Below are 17,810 nucleotides of genomic sequence, written 5' to 3'. Positions count from 1 at the left end.
TACCTCCCCCACCCCCAATTTCTTCTGGTAATCACCCTAATGTTGTCTGCATTTATGAGTTTTTCTTGCTAAATTTCTTCACCCTTTTCATCCAGCTCCCCTAGACATAGACAACAGTATGGTGATTACCAGAGGGAAAGGGGTGGGGCGGGGTAGTAAATGGTAAAGGCTGTCATATATATAGTGATGGAAGATGATATGACTTTGGGTGGTGGGCATACAATGCAATATACAGTTCATGTATCATAGAGGTATACACTTCAAACCTATATAATCTTATTAACCAATGTCACCCCAGTAAACTTAATAAAAAATATAAATTGAAATCCTTATGGCATTTTCAATAAAAAAATAAAATAGAAAAAGATTCTATGATTTTTTTTTATTGTTGACAGTATTAAAGATGTCCCCCATCCCCCACCCCCCTGTCCTTCCCCACCCAGGCTTTCTCTACACTATTGTTTGTGTCCATGGTCTATGCATATATGTTCTTTGGTTAATCTCTTATCATCATCCCTTTTACTTCCCTGCCCTCTGAATTCTGTCATTCTGTTCCATAATTCATGCCTTCTGGACCCTCTAAAATCAATAAAAACTTCTTTTTTAAAAAGGAAGCTGGCCCCTGCCAGTGTGGCTCATGGTTGAGCACTGACCTATGAACCAGGAGGTCACAGTTTGATACCCGGTCAGAGCACATGCCTGGGTCGCTGGCTCAATCCCGAGGAGGGGACATACAGAAGGCAGCCAATCAATGAGTCTCTCTTACTGATGTTTCTCTCCTTCTCCCTTCCTCTCTGAAATCAATAAAAATATAGTCCTAGCCGGTTTTGCTCAGTGGATAGAGCATTGGCCTGCGGATCGAAGGGTGCTAGGTTAGATTCCGGTCAGGGGTACGTACCTCGGTTGCAGGTTCCTCCTCAGGCTGGGGCCCTGGTCAGGATGCATGCAGAAGGCAACTAATCGATGTGTTTCTCTCACATTAATATTTCTCTCTGTCTTTCCCTCTCTCTTCTGCTCTTTTTAAAAACCAATGGAAAAACATCCTTTGGTGAGGATTAAAAAATTAAAAAATATATATTTTTAAAAAAAGCTGAGGCATGTTTTAGGTAGGCTGGATAGAATTCCCATATTTTACATGGTATGGATACTAGTTTGTAAGTTACTAATAGAATAGTAGGTAGAACTCCTATAATAGAAAATAATGGAATAAATCAAAGGAAATCAGAGTGGGGCAGTTATGATGGGTTGTTTTGCTTTTTTACCTAGATATTCTACATTTCTTCATTTCTCTACACCGTCAATTACATCTGGTATCTCTACAAAGAACTAAGGATGAAACACACCCAGAGTGGACAGAGCACATTTTCCTTGGTAAGTTTTATTCAAAGTTAATAGTTAAGAACAGTATGCTAAAACAAACCCATGTATCCTTGATCAATATTGTAAACACTCAGCACAGACTAGGTGAATTAATTGAGATTAATAAAAGGAAAACATGTTCTCACTGAGTTTCTATCCTGTTAATATGATTTCCTCATATCTCATACCACCAAAAAAAAAAAAAGAGACTCCATTATGGGAAACATTATGCACAGTACTGCCATTCCTGCCTGGTTCTATTCAGTAAAAGAAATAATCCTGGCTCTATGCCAGTACATCATTGTTGCTAAAGATCTTGGCGAAGAGTCAGGGAAAGTGTTTAGCTTGGAAACCTGGGATTTGAACTATAGGTATGGAAAGGGTGAGTGTTCTGCTCTGCTGTATTTTTTCAGTATGAGTAGATAAAAAATATTGGTTTGCAGAAGAGCAGGGGAAATAATGTATGGTAATCAGAAAATAAGATTAACCCAGGGAGAAGTTAGTTGTCTTTCCCCCTTTGGTTCACAGAGTTTTGGCACTGTCTAGCATTATAATTATTCACTAAGTCAGTACATCTGGACTCTTTGTGTGCATGTATGTATTTTACATATCATATAATTCACCTATTTTAAATATACAATTCAATGGTTTTTAAAGTAAACTTAATCAGGTTGTATAGTCATCATCACATGACAGTTTCAGAATATTTTCTTCACCCCAATAAAATCTTCCATGCCCATTTACTGTTAATCCCCTTCCAACCTTCTGCACTAGACAAGCACTAATCTACTTTCTGTTTATAGAGTGTCCTTTTCTGGACATTTTATATAGATGGAATCACACAGTATATAATTTCTTTTGTCTGTTTTATTTAATTTAGCATAATGCTTTTGAAGTTTATCCATTATAGTATTATATAAGTAATTCATTACTTTTTATTGGTGAATAGTATTACATTGTATAGTATATTTTCTTTCTTATTTCTGACTCTTAGTATATCACTAAGTGATCTTGGCAGAATACATTTTTATGATATGAGCAATTTTCATTTATTTAAATGTCTTTATATGTTTTATAAACTATAAAACACTAATAAAAGAAAAAGAAGCAAATTAACTGTACCTCTACGATGCCCACCAGCCCATCAGAAGTGAGTATTCAAATTAACCCAACAAGGATGGCTGGTTAATTTGCATATGCAGGCACCTAGCAGCTGTGTCGTACCAATGGCGATGATGCAGGCGTTCCACACCACCCCAGCCGCTCTGGGCCTCTGCGCAGCGTGCAAAGGTGGAAAAGTGGCTCCAGCCTGAACTAAGGCAGAAAGGCAGCTCCGGCCAGAGTGAAGGTGGTGCCGGCAGCCAGGGGAAGGAAGGCCCATTCTTGCACAATCTTCATGCATTGGGCCTCTAGTTATACATATTTTTCAAAATATTTTTATCGATTTCAGAGAGGAGAGGAGAGGGAGGAGATAGAAACGTCAATGATGAGAGAGAATCATTGATTGCCTGCCTGCTGCACACCCCTTACTGAGGATTGTGCCCACAACCCAAGCATGTGACCTGACTGGGAATCAAACTGGTGACCTCTTGGTGCGTGGGTCAAGGCTCAACCACTGAGCTACACCAGCCGGGCAGAACAAACTAATTTTTGAAGAAAAGGGAGAGAGAGACAAAGATTAACTGTCACATATGGTATTCTATTGCTTTATAGTCATACAAATGCACATATTGTGCTTTTCTTTATGTAACACATGCTATAACACTAATATTCCAAGAAGATAAACTTTAGCCAAAAAATTTAACTCCACTGTCTATTATTCTGTTATTTTAGCTTTATTCCTAAAGCCTTGACATGTTTTTTTTTTCATGTTTGAGTTCTCTTTTAAATACCCTAGCAAGACTTATGCCCTAAACTTTTACTAATAAACTTTTTTATCAGAGATTCATTGATATCCAGTTAAGAATAAGAATTAAACACAGGATAGCCACCTGCTGGATAGAGGATATAATAAAAAGAGAAAAAGGGACATGAGTGGGAGAAGTCACCAAAGACTAATTTTACTTATTTCCCATTTTACCTAAAGTCAGCAATTTCTATCCAACTTGAAATAATTTGCTATTCTTGATTCAAAGTTCTTAAGGCAGGTCAGTTAGTCATCTCTGGTTATTAATTAATTGCTCACTTAATGCTTATTGATCCCTAACAATGCCATCCCATATTGTCTCTACCTTAAAATAGAAAAAAACAACAACACTTGTTTTCTCTTCTGTTATCTCTTTAAGGTGTTATGTTCAATATCTTTCACCATAAATTCCTACTGGGTAGGGACCATTCTTCTGTAGTTTGTTTTACAGTGTCTAACACAACTGGAGATTTTTGAAATGTTCTTTCTTCTAGAATCTAACAAGTCTTGAAGGGCTTATAATCCAAAGGGTTTATTTGACCTTGCCCTTATTATACTAACCCTGGCCTGTTATACTTTCTGCTGGTCATCTTTCTTAAATTTATTTTTTATTATCTTTATTAATTTTTTAAATCCTTACCTGAGGCTATTTTTCCATTGATTTTTAGAGAGAATGGAAGAGAGAGGGAAAGACAGAGAAATATTGATGTGAGAGAAACACATCAATTGGTTGCCTCCTGCACTAGCCCCAACCAGGGCCCGGGCTGGGGAGGAGCCTGCAACCGAGGTATATGCCCTTGACTGGAATCGAAACCGGGACTCTTCAGCCCACAGGCCAACGCTCTGTCCACTGAGCCAAATCAGCTAGGGTCTGCTGGTCATCTTTTTTTTTTAATATATTTTATTGATTTTTTACAGAGAAGAAGGGAGAGGGACAGAGAGTAAGAAACATCGATGAGAGAGACCGATCAGCTGCCTCCTGCACACCCCCCACTGGGGATGTGCCCGCAACCAAGGTACATGCCCTTGACCGGAATCGAACCCGGGACCCTTGAGTCCACAGGCCGATGCTCTATCCACTGAGCCAAACCGGTTCGGCTGGTGGTCATCTTATACATAGACTTTCACTCCATTCATAAGGAGTAAAAATCCCACACCTCCCTGGATATAAAAGAAGAGGTTTGAACTGTTATTAGAAGATGGAACATTGTGTGATTTAACATTTGCCTTTTTTTAAAGAGAATTTGTTCTGGTAGGCAAATCTTATATTAAGCTACTTCCTACAGGTTCTTTTTGTGACTATTGTACTATTTAGAATATAGTAACACAGATAAAATTCTCTTATCTCCTATGCTAAGGAACTATTTCACTGAATTTTATAGCAAATATTTCTTAACGAAGCAAGCTGACTCTTGGGAATTTTTATTCTGTCAAGTGACACATAATAACCTGGTATTTATTATAACATGATTGGCAATATCCTAGACATTGCTCACATTTATCCTTTTCATAGGTTATAGATAATACTTGTCGAGTTGGTCAGATAGCCATCATTTCGTCAAGGTAAGATATTTTGCTTTCTTTCCTAGCAAGGTGTGGAACTCTCATTATTCTGGGGTCTAGGTGGGAGCAAATAGGAGAACAATGTCCTTTATATCTATTGAATCTGTCATGCCTATGTCCTCTTGGAGCCTTACTGAGTAGGAAGCAACAAATATGTGATCTTTGGTTCCATTTTCTCAAATAGGCAAACGGTTTGAAGTTACAGATTTGGGTTTTAGCCTCAATTCTGCCATCATGTCTAAGTGCCTGTTAGGTATTTCCCTTTAAGTCTTTGGACTTTTAATTCCTTTCTACATCTCTTAAAGAGTTGTAATAGGGGCTTTCAAGATCTCATCTACCTTTATAACATTGGATGAGATTCTTAAAATTATTAAGCCCAGAAGGGGTCTGGATTTCATTTAAGTGGTCATTACAGAGTTGGTTTTAGATTTTGTAACTTTTACTCTTGGGTCTTTTCCTCTGGATAATAATTGGTTATTTAAAGGTCTATTTTAGAAAAGCTCCCAGGAAAGGACATATGAGAATGAAGTTATTTCTGGTCACCATGGAAAGTGAAACAGACTGAGCAAGCAGAGAGCTCCTTGTAAAATATTTCCTTTCATTTTGACCCACTTGGATTTTATCAGATCACACAACTCCCAGAGACTCTTTAAGAAACTCTGTTAGTGTTCATTACCCTAAGTATAAAATGCATTCCTCACTTCTCTTCCCCAGGTATTGAAAAAGACAGTATAGTTAAGGTTTTTGAACGATTTTTCTTAGAGAATTTAAATATGTATGTATTAGTGGAGAGTGGTGGGATGATAGAGGAGGGAAAAGAACAGGATAATATTTTGCAAATGGAAGAGGGCATAAAACAGTCTGAATATTAGGGTGATAAGTTTTTTTTTCCTCCTAGCCTGATACCTCTACTATTGATGATACCTGTATTCTGTCTGGGCAATGCCAGTGAATGTTTCCTCAACTTTAGCCAGAACCACAGGTAAGTAAGGACCAAATCTATCATTTTCATGGTTGTCTACACATACTCTGTTCTATAAATGGAGATAGAAGAGGACTTTCTACATACATTCTGGCTAAGGTGTTGTATTTAAAATGAGCTATGTGAATAATGAGAATAATGTGCAGTCAAGGCTGTAAATACATACATAGAATATAACACGGTGACTAGAAAATAATGTGTCTATGAGAAGGAACAAAGTGTTAGCAAAATGATAAGTAAAATTTTATACTCATGAACTTTTGTTGCACTAATAGGTATCTCTATAGTTTCATATCTGTAGCAGTGCTCTTGTCCATTGATTCTCTTCCTAGGTGTATCCTGATGCACTCACCACCATCAGCCATGGCTGAACTCCTGCCTTCTGCCAACACATCAGTCTGTAGAACACTTTATTTTTATGGGCTCATCATTTTCCTGGCCAGCTTTCTACTCAGCCTCTTCACCATTGTGGTATGGTGCCACCTTATCTGCCTTTATGGAAAGAAGTGGGGATAAGGAGGGATTGGGTAGTACTCCCAAGGCCTGGAAAAGATGAGGTGGAGAATTACTTTTGATAGTCCCAGACTTAAAGTGGCTAGGTGATACTGACAATTTAATTATTACCTTAGTTTTTTGGACTTCCCAAGATCAAATGATGAGTGGGAAAAAGAACCTGTATTCATTCTGTAGGAATTATCCTCATTCTAGAAGTAATATATGTTCTTGTGGATTCCCATTTAGGATCAGAGCAGAAAACTACAATGTGTCAAGTATATCCTTTATATAAAATGACTAGAGGCTCAGTGCACAAAATTTGTGCACTTGGGTCAGGGTTGGGAGGGGGGTCCTTCAGCCCGGCCTGCGTCCTCTTGCAGTCCAGGAGCCCAACTGATGGCTTAGGCCCACTCTGCCTAAGCCATCAGTTGGACATCCTTAGTGCTGCCATGGAGGTGGGAAAGGCTCCCGCACCACTGCTGCGCTCACCAGTCATGAGCCCAGCTTCTGGATGAGCAGTGCTCCCCTTGTGGTTAGTGTGCATCATGGTGACTGGTTATTCCACCGTTTGGTCAATTTGCATATTAGCCTTTTATTATATAGGACTAGGGGCCCAGTTGCATGAATTTGTGCAACTTTAAAGGAACTGTAGGCCATGAGGCTGCCATGGGCACAGGGGCAGATTCAGCCTATCCTCTGCGCCCCTACCCAGCCCCTCCTGCCACAACCTCCAGTCCCCTGTCTGCTAGCAGCCCCGTTCCCGCTGCTGCTGTTCCCACACGCTGACAGCGCAGAGCGATTGGGGCTGGCACCAGCAGCAGGTACAAGCGAGGCCGGTGCCATCAGTGGATGTGAGCAGTGGTTGCTGCCCGATTGCCCCTCAGGAGTAGGGGGAGGTGGAGAAGCCCTCAGGAGTGATTGGGACTGGTGCCAGGCGCTGGCAGCGGGTGCGAGTGGGGCCGTTGCTGGCAGCAGGTGCAAGAGGCAGCTGCCAGCTCTGATGGCATGGAGCAACTGGGGCTGGCGCCAACATCTATTGTGAGCGGGGCCAGCGCCATCAGCAGGTGTGAGTAGCAGCTACTGCCCTGATTGCCCCTCAGAAGCAGGGGGAGGTGGAGAAGCCCTGAGGGGCGATTGGAGCCAGCAGCTGCCGCTCGCACCCACTTACGGTGCCAAGAGATAGGGGCCGGTGTCAGGCACTGGCAGTGGGTGGAAGTGGCAGCTCTGGCGCCAGCTGTGGGTGCTAGTGCTGGGTGGGATCACAGTGCATGGAAGCTAAGAATTTTTAGCAACCACCAGAGGCTCACCCCAATGACAGTGACCGGTGCCCTGCCTTGGTCTGACGCCCCCTCTCACCTGCTCCACCATCCTGCCATGGCCAATGCCCGCCATGTTTCACACTCTGCCATCTGCTGCTGATGCCTGCTATGTTCCACGCATGCCCCTTGGTAGTCAGTGTATGTCATAGTGACTGGTTGTTCAGTTGTTTGGTTGTTCTGCTGTTCAGTCTATTTGCATATTAGAGTTTTATACTAGTATATATAGATACTTTGGAATGTGTGGGGTGAGCTTTGGTTTAATTTTCCAAATAATGAAAGAGTTTTCTTTTCTCAATTCTTTATTTGCTATAAATTTGTGATTATGATATGTCTAACTGGGTTAAGGTGCTAAGTGACTCAGGCAGTTATTAAATACCCGACATCATCAGAATTATGTACAATTAAAATAATCAGCTATGGGACAATACATTATCTATAATAATAAGAGCATAATATGCTAATTAGACCGAAGGTCCTTCCAGATGAAGCCGAGACTGTGAGGGAAGCCAGGGTTCCTGATGCCTGCCGACGGCTGGAGGAAAGCCCAGGTCCTGGGTGTCAGAGGGAAGCTGGTGCCAGCAGCTGGGGGAAGGAAGGCCTACTCTTGCACGAGTTTCATGCATCGGGCATCTAGTTCATATATAACTGCCTAGTACAAAATCAGTAAGCAAGCAATATGCCTTCTGATTTGCCATATCTATTTTTCAGTATCATTTTCTCCTCTCTTTATATGTTAGTTCAGGGATTACAAACTATCTACCTGCAGACCAAATTTATCCCCCAAATATGTTTTGTTTCCTAGTACAGGTAGTACACATGAACCAAATATAATTGTGGAGAATTTCCTTTGATAATTCAAATATAAGTTATGGAGATAACTTAGCTCAAATCAACAAGTTTGTAAAGATTGCACAATGACTAATTTACATTAAAATGGCTTTAATGGTTTATATTTAGAACTGATTGACAAGAGAGATAGGTAGCCTGGCAACGTGGGGATTCCTGTTTGCTTCTTCAGAATAACCCAGGCTTCACTGGGCATTCAGAATTATCATTCTGATTCCTTTTTTAAAAATATATTTGTATTGATTTCAGAGAGGAATGTGAGAGTGAAAGAGAGATAGAAACATGAAAGAGAATCATTAATTGGCTGCCTCTCGCATGCCCCACACTGGGGATTGAACCTACAACCCAGGTATGTGCCCTAACCAGGAATCGAACCACGACCTCCTGGTTGATAGGTCAACGTTCAACCAGCTGGGCGCATTCTGATTCTTTTTTAAACAACAGATGATGAACTGATTCTACTAGCCATAAATATTCTCAAATAAGTTCAAGCCTCCTTTTGATTCCTATTTTTGTGGGGAAAAAAGAAACTTAAATGGCCAAACCTTTAGTTAATTGGTTGTTAATTTAGAGTATGGATCTGGATTATTAGGGAAAAGTTTCAAATTTGGTCAAAGTTGTTACCAAGATTATTACATAATTCACTCCACACAAAAATCATGTTGGACTTCTGAACTGATTTATATTTCTTTCAATTAGCTAAAGGGCAAGAAAAGACCCTCCCCCCTTTTTTTGCTTACAGTTGAGAATTTAAGCTCAGTCACAGTGCTAAAATATTTATTTTAAGGATATTAAGTATAGAGTACTTTCTAACATAACTCTAATAAAGGGTTTTTAAAGAGGGTTTGGTTAGATTTTTTTTTTTTAATCCTCACCTGAGGATATTTTTCCATTGATTTTTAAGGAAAGACAGAGAGAAATATTGGATGTGAGAGAATTGATTGGTTGCCTCCTGCACACACCCTGACCAGGGCTGAGCCAGGAAGGAGCCAGCAACCAAGGTATGTGCCCTAGACCAGAACCGAACCTAGGAACCTTTGATCTCTAGGCCAATGCTCTATCCACTGAGCCAAACTGGCTAGGGCACAGATCTTACTAGTAATTTTATTTCTCGTGCATATTATGGTCAGTCTCAGTGAGGAAATACCCTGAGCGTTATGGTTAAGGTTCATGTTTGAACATGGTAACCACAAGTTTGGCTAAGATCTGTCTGTTTCCCCAGCCAAGCAAAAGTTCATTCTGAAGATAATTTTCTCTCAGAAAAAGCCTGGTTTCAGATAGTAAAGACAGAGGAATGGGCTTTTTCTGCTATTAGATCCTAAGAGAACGTTCCTTCTAAAATTATAGGAGGATAGACCTGGAAAGTTACTAAGTCTTGGGCAAACTATTCACTGCTGTACCCCTGTCTAGGTCTTACTCATCCAAGCCCAGACTCTGTATAAGAAGTTTGTGAAATCAACTGGCTTTTTGGGAAGTGAACAGTGGGCAGCGATTCACATCGTAGAGCAGCGAGTACGCTTCTACCCAGTGGCCTTCTTGTGCTGCTGGGGCCCAGGTGAGTATCTTACTGGAAAGAGCTGGGCAATGAAGAGGGCATTATGGGGTTCTGATCAAGCAAAGAGGTCTCACCAAGAATGATTACTGCAAATTCCTGTCCAGCTTGTAAAATTTAAGTTGTTCCCACTCATATTTCCCAGTTTTTCCCAACCTCCTTAAATTCTTCTTATGTATTGCAAGTTAAGATAATTAGACATGTGATGCAACCTGAGAGGAAATGTCCTGACAGAACTCAGAGGTACTAATACCTGTCCATCCTGCTACATAAAGTTGTAGCAAGGATCAGATTGGATAATGTTTATGAAAGAGCTTGATAAACTCGAAAATGTTAAAAAGTGTGACTGTCTTCCTGTAGTATGTCTTGCCACCATTGCTGCACTAATAATCTGTAAAGTTTAATCACTGAGGAATAAACATTGGAGACCCAAGGCCCAGTGGTTTACATAATTGCTTAATCTAACTGCTGGTCTTCATTCTGTCTATAGCTTCCATTCTAAAAATGCTTAAGCATGTATACTGAAGAATGCTTAAGCATGTATACTGAAGAATGCTTAAGCATGTATACTGAAGAATTTTATGCTCAGGTAGCCAGTGCTGATAAGATTTATACTTTGTGTTTTCATAGCTGTCATTTTGATGATCATAAAGCTGATTGAGCCACAGGACACCAAGCTTCACATGGCCCTCTATGTACTTCAGGTAACATCTTCAACATCTAGCATCGATGTTCTCATGCCCTCTTTTCCTGTTCTCTTATAATGCCATACATATCTAAGCAAAAATTTTTCCCCTCAGGGTATTTCTACATTGCAAAAGAGAAAATATATTTAGTTATGAAGAATGTGAAATTTTCCTCACAGATGTGGTAGATACTTTGAGAAAGTGCTCCCATGCATTTCAGAGCATATTTATGTGTGGTCAACTTCATTTTATTGATGTATGTTTAAGGGATGAGTAACAAAAAAAAACAAATGTTCTTATGAAGCACTAATAATGACATGATTCTCTCCCATTCAGAGTGAATTGAATGGGATAAATGAGCTATTCTAGGTGAACAGGGAGACAGTAATAAAGAAATGGGACAATTCTCTTTCTTCTTCCTTTATCAAATTTAAGAAGACTTTTGGAGCTGACTAAGCTGATAGGGAAGTTTTCTCAATCCTGACCTGGGAAATGGGGCATTAAGGAGGGGCACTGAAATCACTTCATTGTCCTTATGTAAACAAAAACATGTCCTAAAAAATATGATCAACTCTCTTTCAATCATTCATGACAAGATACAGTGTAAAGAGTGAGTTCAGGAGAGCTAGAAAATATTAAAAACTGATGCCAGATCTTGAGGTATGGGTTAGAAGAAATATAACAATTCTTTATAAATAAGGGGAATGGGAACTATTCCCTGGATCTCTGAAAACCTGAAGGATGGGCTCCATCACCCCTTCATCTCCTCCAGGCTCTAACAGCATCATCCCAGGGTCTGCTCAACTGTGGAGTATATGGATGGACACAGTACAAGTTCTTTCAACTAAAGCAAGAAACTCGGCGTGATGCAGACACCCAGACACCATTATTATGCTCACAGAAGAGATTCTATAGCAGGGGCCTAGATCCATTGGACTCTACCCTTGCTTTTGCTACCAGCACCTCTACTACTCTTTGAAACTAGTACTGGGGTACAGGAACTGCGGTTATTCCACACTAAAGGATTGGGAAAAGTGTTGGGGAACATCTTTAGTCTTTTGGAAATTAAAGGGAATATAGTGCCATGGTTTAGTAGCCATTCTAGGTGAATTGGGCAGGATCTTTTTATTATTTTCAGATTCACTAGTGATTCTTAAAGTCTTTGTTCAAGGAGATGAAGCCACTTTTCATCTAAGAGAAGGACTTATTACCTTGGTGAATATTAGACTTGTCTAAGTCTTTTCTTAGAAAAATTAATTATAGTTTATTATTTATACATGCCACTTCTAGGTTCTCTATTCCATGGTTTCAAGTGAAGTAGGGTGGCATGCAACAGTTTTCTCAGCTGTCATTGCTATGTCTGCCTCTGAGGTTGGACAAAGGAAGTTTCTGTTCTTTGAAGAGTTTTGGAAACTCAGAATAAGCAAGGACAACTATCAAAAAAGTTACAGTGAGCTACTCAGATGCACCATAGTCTAGTCTCATATGTTCAGTGCCATTCTAAGTCTTGACAGGGACCATCCTACTCTAAAAAATTAGGGCCAGTCTTTTGAAGTTACAGGGAATAATAAGATTTAAGAGAAATCATGACTAGAGGAAACTCTAGGAATCAAAAACTCTAAAATGTCCTTTACAGGCAGAAGTCCTAAGAAGGTTTAATAGTGCTGAAAACTGAATTAGGTTTAACCATTTGAACTTGCCATTTTTGTAGGTGAAAATGGTCTAATATCAGTTTTACATGGTTCAACTTAACAGAGCTAAATATGTTTATAGAATAAATGAATAAATGAATGAATGACTAGTAAGTAGAATTTGAACCTTTTGGGGAGCAAAAAGATTCCTAGACTAGAGCCTCATTTATGGGTTGGAATATCTAATCTGTTTCTTCTTGAATCACATAACAAGTAATGTTTGATCTTTCTAGTTAGGTTATGAACAAGTCCAATCTGAGGCTTGTTCTATGATGCCAAAACAAAGGGGAAAGCCAGGTGGACAAAACTGACTGGAATGATAAAATATTTGGAACTCATAATCATATGATTCTCACCTGATAAATTTCTTGGTCTGTCCAATGCAAAATCCTTAAGATTAAAGAAAATCGACACGGGAGGTTACAATGGGGGATTTGATAGGATACTCTGAAAAGGAAGTTCCAGAGAGTTTTCCAAAGGAGCTCTCCATAGAAATTTTAGGGAGCTCAATAATAGCTCTTTAGATTTTAGGCCATGAGTTTCAGCCTTACTATGGAGATTAACATGTCCTTGTTCTGTCAACATTACATCTTGAGTCTTCTCATTGCCCCAATGCTCTGGAGAGCTGATTTCTGGGTAGCACAGAACAAGAAAGACTGCCTCATCCAGGGAGCTACTTTACCTTTTTTTAATTTAAAAACTAACAAGCATTTGGGATATAGAAAGACAGATGGAAGCAAGAAAGTATTCCCATCTCCATAGACCTTGAGGGACACCAGAACTAAGGAGTCAATTCCTTAAAACATCCTTTTAATATTACTTCATATGTGGATTAATTAATCAGAAAGATGGCAATTACCAAATATTTGTCAGATTTGTTCATTTTGCTTCTGCAAGATGAATCTTTTGCATTGACACTGGTCTTAAATCTTCTATGGATGTAGGCAAACAAAAGAATAGTGGAAATGAGACGTAATAAAAGGCTAAGAAAGACCTAGGTTAGGCTGATCAGTATTTTGTCATACTGAGAGTCAGAGGGGACACATGAACCTGAGCCACTATTTAAACTGTACCCCATAACCCTTGAATTCATAAGGCGCTCAGACATAGACACAGTGGCAGTTTTTAAAATTGTTGCAAATACCCCTCCCATGACAGGAGGTCAGGTTGCAGTCATAGTGAAATATAGTGGTATCTTAGCAGGTTTGATTTATACAGATCTTCTGTGGTATCAGGGCCAGCCTGACAGGTTGAGCCAGGCTGAGGTAGGGAGGTGGGAATTGAGAAAAGAAAGAAAGACAGGAAAGCGGGATCAGGAGGACTGCAGCTCAATCGAGGAACTGCAGCAAGTTTATTAACCACACAGTGCTATTTATACACAAGACACTGAATAGGAGGTCTGTCAAGAGGAATGTATTCTTTGTTCCTCTTAATCTCTAAGGGAGAGACACAGCAGAAGGACAAGTTCTCAGTACAGCATATCTCAGTAAATAGTTACAGACTTCTTGGTAAGCTATGAAAGGCTGTTCTCATTCTACAAATGTTGCTCTCATTCTACTGATAATCACCATCCAAACAAGTCTGGGAAAACTGTGTGGGTAAGGGTCCCAGCCTGTCTGTGGCTTAAAAAAAAACACATCTCTGCACTCCAACACCATGTGACTTGCATGAGGAACTGAATGTTTGATGTTTTTCAATGTATGGGAACTTTTAGATGTTTTCACATAGCAGCCTACCACATTTTATATCACACTTGCTGAGGACTAAAAAATCCCTTTAGATTTACTGCCACAGTTTCTAGACCTGTCTTGTCTCTCTTGGTATTCATGTGATAATACTAACTTTCATGAGCAACCTCTGTGCCCTTTCCAGAGATTTTTAACACGCTGATTCTCTAGGCTTTGCCACCAGCCCTGATAACAATAACCTTGTTATTTGCCAGGAGCGCCATCTTGCTTGTAGGTATTTATCTGCACTATGTCTGCACCTTGCTTGTAGGAATTTGTCTGTAATGGAGGTACCATTACAGTATTCTTGGAGCTCTGAAGCGGCAAGGTGTAGTTGCCTTTAGAAGTCAGTAGTTCTTGCAGCAGGATCCAAATGTACAAACTGAACCCTTCAGCCAGCATGAGGGCAGACAACAGTGATTCTTTTAATAATCAAGGACACTGCCATAATCACATTCTTCTTTTTCCACTCTTTTATTCCCACTATATGAGTTTCCAAAGGAACTTTGGAACTAAGATTTATGAAATAGGCAGTCCCTTCTGTGCTTATGTAACAGCTGGTGGAAGTAATGGAAGCTGTTACATAAACCTAAAAAGTGCAGTTGCTGAGGCCCATATTTACAGTAATAAGTTTATGTATAAAATGTCTGGCCATGACATTTGCAGGCCACATGATCATGCTTCATTCTCAAGTTGTGGCTACGCTCGTGAGCCATGAGAGTTGCGTAACGTGGCATATCTTCATGAGAGAAAGATTCAAAACTTGTTGCATTCTAAGTAGTGCAGATATCTCTGAGAAATGAATGGCCTTGGTACTTCCGAAGACTTTGGCCAATAATCATCATCATGCTTCAGTCTTTTCAAAATATGATAGTCTCTCCAGAAATGAAAAATTTGAAGTACTCCCTGAACAGTCAGGGAGGTGTTCATTAGGTTTTTCTCTGTCCATATGTCTACTCTAGTAAATACTGCTTTCACACTTAGCTCCTTCATGTACCTGTTGACCAGGGCATGGGTATCCATTATATCCTATTGTCTTAGTAACACTATTCTTTTGAATTGCTTATTGTCAACAACAATGACTTTTTAACATATTTGGGAAATGTCCACATTTGGGTATAGTATCTGAGGAGGGTTCTATTCTGCTCTGCAATTGTGAAGTGGTTAAGAGCTCATCCTTTTTATCTTCACAAGACCTGATTTTAAAGATAGACTATAAATCATATGCTCAAAATTCTTTGAAGTATAGGCTAGATGCGAAAGAATGCCATGTAAAGTCAAGATTCCCTTTAGCCCTGAGCAAGTGCCAAGAGTTGCAAGAGAATCCAGATCACCCTCTGAATACCCAGTCATCCTGAATAAAAGGCATGTCCAAGCCCAGTTTCCTAGTATGAAGTGTATAAATAGGGAGGTTCTTGACAAATAATCCTTTATTTTGCTTCAAATTAATAATATACCATTTTTATTGTATGAGCAGATAGGTCATAGGCCACATCTGCTTTTTCTTCCAATTGTCTGAACATCATTAGATTCCTAGGGATGAGTATCTACTAATAAAGATGCATCCCTTGAAGTATAGTTACTATTAGCAATAAGACGACATGTAGTTTAATATGGGAATGGCCCATTCTCAAGCATCCTACCTGGGAAGTTCTGAAAGAAAAATCAGTTCAAATCTTATCCCTGACCATTTGATTTCATAGAAGAAAGGGCAGGGAGGGAGGCAAAGTAAATAATTTGGATTATCATTGTCATGGCCCAAGTGAAATAGCTAGTGATCCCATACCTCCGTCTCTCATTTGCATTCCCTGGAACCCAAATCTTTGTCTGAGACACAGTCGTTTGGCCAGACCTCAAAGCTATGCCAGTTTGGACAGTGTTATATCTCTCCCCAGTAGAATAACTAACCCTGCCAGAAATTGGAAGGCATGCATACTAGAAGGACAGTTGCTCCCATCCCTGAGTATTATATGATGACAACTGCCGTTTGACTGTGTCTCTTCCTATTCCTGTTGTCGCTCTTCCTTTAGGAGTGTCCTTACTTTGCAACCTCCTGCAAAGAACAAGGTTTGGTGTTCCTTAGCTGTGCTCCTGCTATCTTTATAAAGGGGGTATACCAAGGGGAGGAAAATTTCAGAGGTCCAACCAGTACTGTGACCCAGAATCAAGCCCTTACAAAAGAAAACACTACATAACTACCTTCCCTCAGTCCCTGTTCTCCTGGAACAACTTTCTCCTCTTTTCAGTCATTGAAGCTAAAGGTTCCAGAGCAGGGTTTTGTGGATCTTTGGGTAGGTCATAGACCTCTGCTGTCCACCATTTCCTACTCTACCGTACAGCCCATTTCAAACCTCTGATCCTTTTTCCTTTTTTTCTCTATTTTTCACAATATATATACTTATTTGCTCAATAGAATATATGTAAATTATTTTTAGAATAACTAACCCTGCCTCTGTAAAAAGCAAATATATGAACTAGAGAACAATGTTTGTGTTCAGTAATTTTTGTCTTTAGCCTTCCAGTATGAGGTCAAAATAATTTTCTTCAAAATTATTTAGGTTAGTATTTTTCCATCTAGAACTATTTAGTGTGGTTATATTATTCATTTTTATTTTAGTAGGGCTCATATATTACTGCTTGTATTTCCTGTTGGTTTGTCAAGTGTTATAGTACTAAAAGTCAGTACTATAGAAAAAAATGTACTCCAAGTATACCTCCTTGAGCCTTTAACCTGTCCCCATGTCCTCATTCTTTCCATCCAGATTCTACTCACCAATCTCAATAGTATTGTTTATTTTTTAAAATTTCTTTCTGCAAATTAGCAGATGCATGTATATTTTCTTTTATCCCTTCTTATGTAAATATAGCGTGACATTTTACACTTTCCTTTTTAAACTTACATATACATCTTATAAATCACTCCTTATAAGTTTATAGAGATCTTTCTCATTCTTTATTAGCTGCATAGTACTCCATTTTGTGGATATACCTTAATTTTTTCCATCATTCTCTTGTGTATGTGCTTTTAGTTGTTTACATTGTTTTGAAATTATACACATGCATCAACAAATAATCCTAGAATTGGGAAGGTAGTGCTAACTGTATTTGTAACTTTGCTTGATATTGCCAATCCCCTTTCAGAAGGGTTTTGCCAGTTTGCATTCTCACTAGCAATGCCTTAGTGTCTGTTTCTGCACAGTCTAAGCAACAAAATATGTTGCTATGCCACACATTGTAATTTTCACCAAACTGATCGGTGACAAATGGCATCTCAGTGTTAATTTGTATTTTTCAAATCTGAATGAATTTGAACATGTTTTAATATGTTTAAGGGCCATTTTTATATCTTTACTTTTGGTCAAATAGGAGTTTAGTATTTATTAGTATTTGTGCACCTGACTAGAGGCCTGGTGCACAAATTTGTGCATGGGTGGGGTCTGGCCAGCCTGCCCCAATCGGGCTGATCGGGCTGGGCCCGTCGGGGAGAGGGGCCGTGGGAGGTTGGCTGTCCAGCTCCACCCCCGATCGGGACTGGACTGGCCAGGGGGAGGAGCCATGGGCAGTTGGCCGGCCGGCCCTACCCCTGGTCAAACTCCCAGTCGAACTCCTGGTTGAGGGGACAATTTGCATATTAGCCTTTTATTACATAGTATAGTGATTTTAGTTTGTTTTCCTGTAACAATT

At 39.6% G+C, this 17,810-nt stretch overlaps 1 protein-coding gene across 2 annotated transcripts in view; it reads left to right on the top strand.

Annotated features, from left to right (window-relative positions):
• TMEM116 (transmembrane protein 116) overlaps window positions 1-13,370 on the top strand; it is a 36,350-nt gene extending 22,980 nt beyond the window's left edge. For both annotated transcript variants that reach the window (XM_006768920.1, XM_015567360.1), the window contains 7 exons: window positions 1,267-1,371; window positions 4,779-4,828; window positions 5,727-5,810; window positions 6,143-6,281; window positions 9,881-10,025; window positions 10,653-10,726; window positions 11,481-13,370. In XM_006768920.1, the coding sequence (XP_006768983.1) occupies window positions 1,267-1,371; window positions 4,779-4,828; window positions 5,727-5,810; window positions 6,143-6,281; window positions 9,881-10,025; window positions 10,653-10,726; window positions 11,481-11,687 (804 nt within the window). In that variant the 3' untranslated portion in view covers window positions 11,688-13,370. The remainder of the gene's footprint in view (window positions 1-1,266; window positions 1,372-4,778; window positions 4,829-5,726; window positions 5,811-6,142; window positions 6,282-9,880; window positions 10,026-10,652; window positions 10,727-11,480) is intronic.
• The last annotated feature ends 4,440 nt before the right edge of the window (window positions 13,371-17,810 follow it).

This window comes from Myotis davidii, unplaced genomic scaffold (assembly GCF_000327345.1).
Source record: "Myotis davidii unplaced genomic scaffold, ASM32734v1 scaffold223, whole genome shotgun sequence".
NCBI lineage: Eukaryota > Metazoa > Chordata > Mammalia > Chiroptera > Vespertilionidae > Myotis > Myotis davidii.
This window is presented reverse-complemented; position numbering and strand designations above follow the sequence as displayed.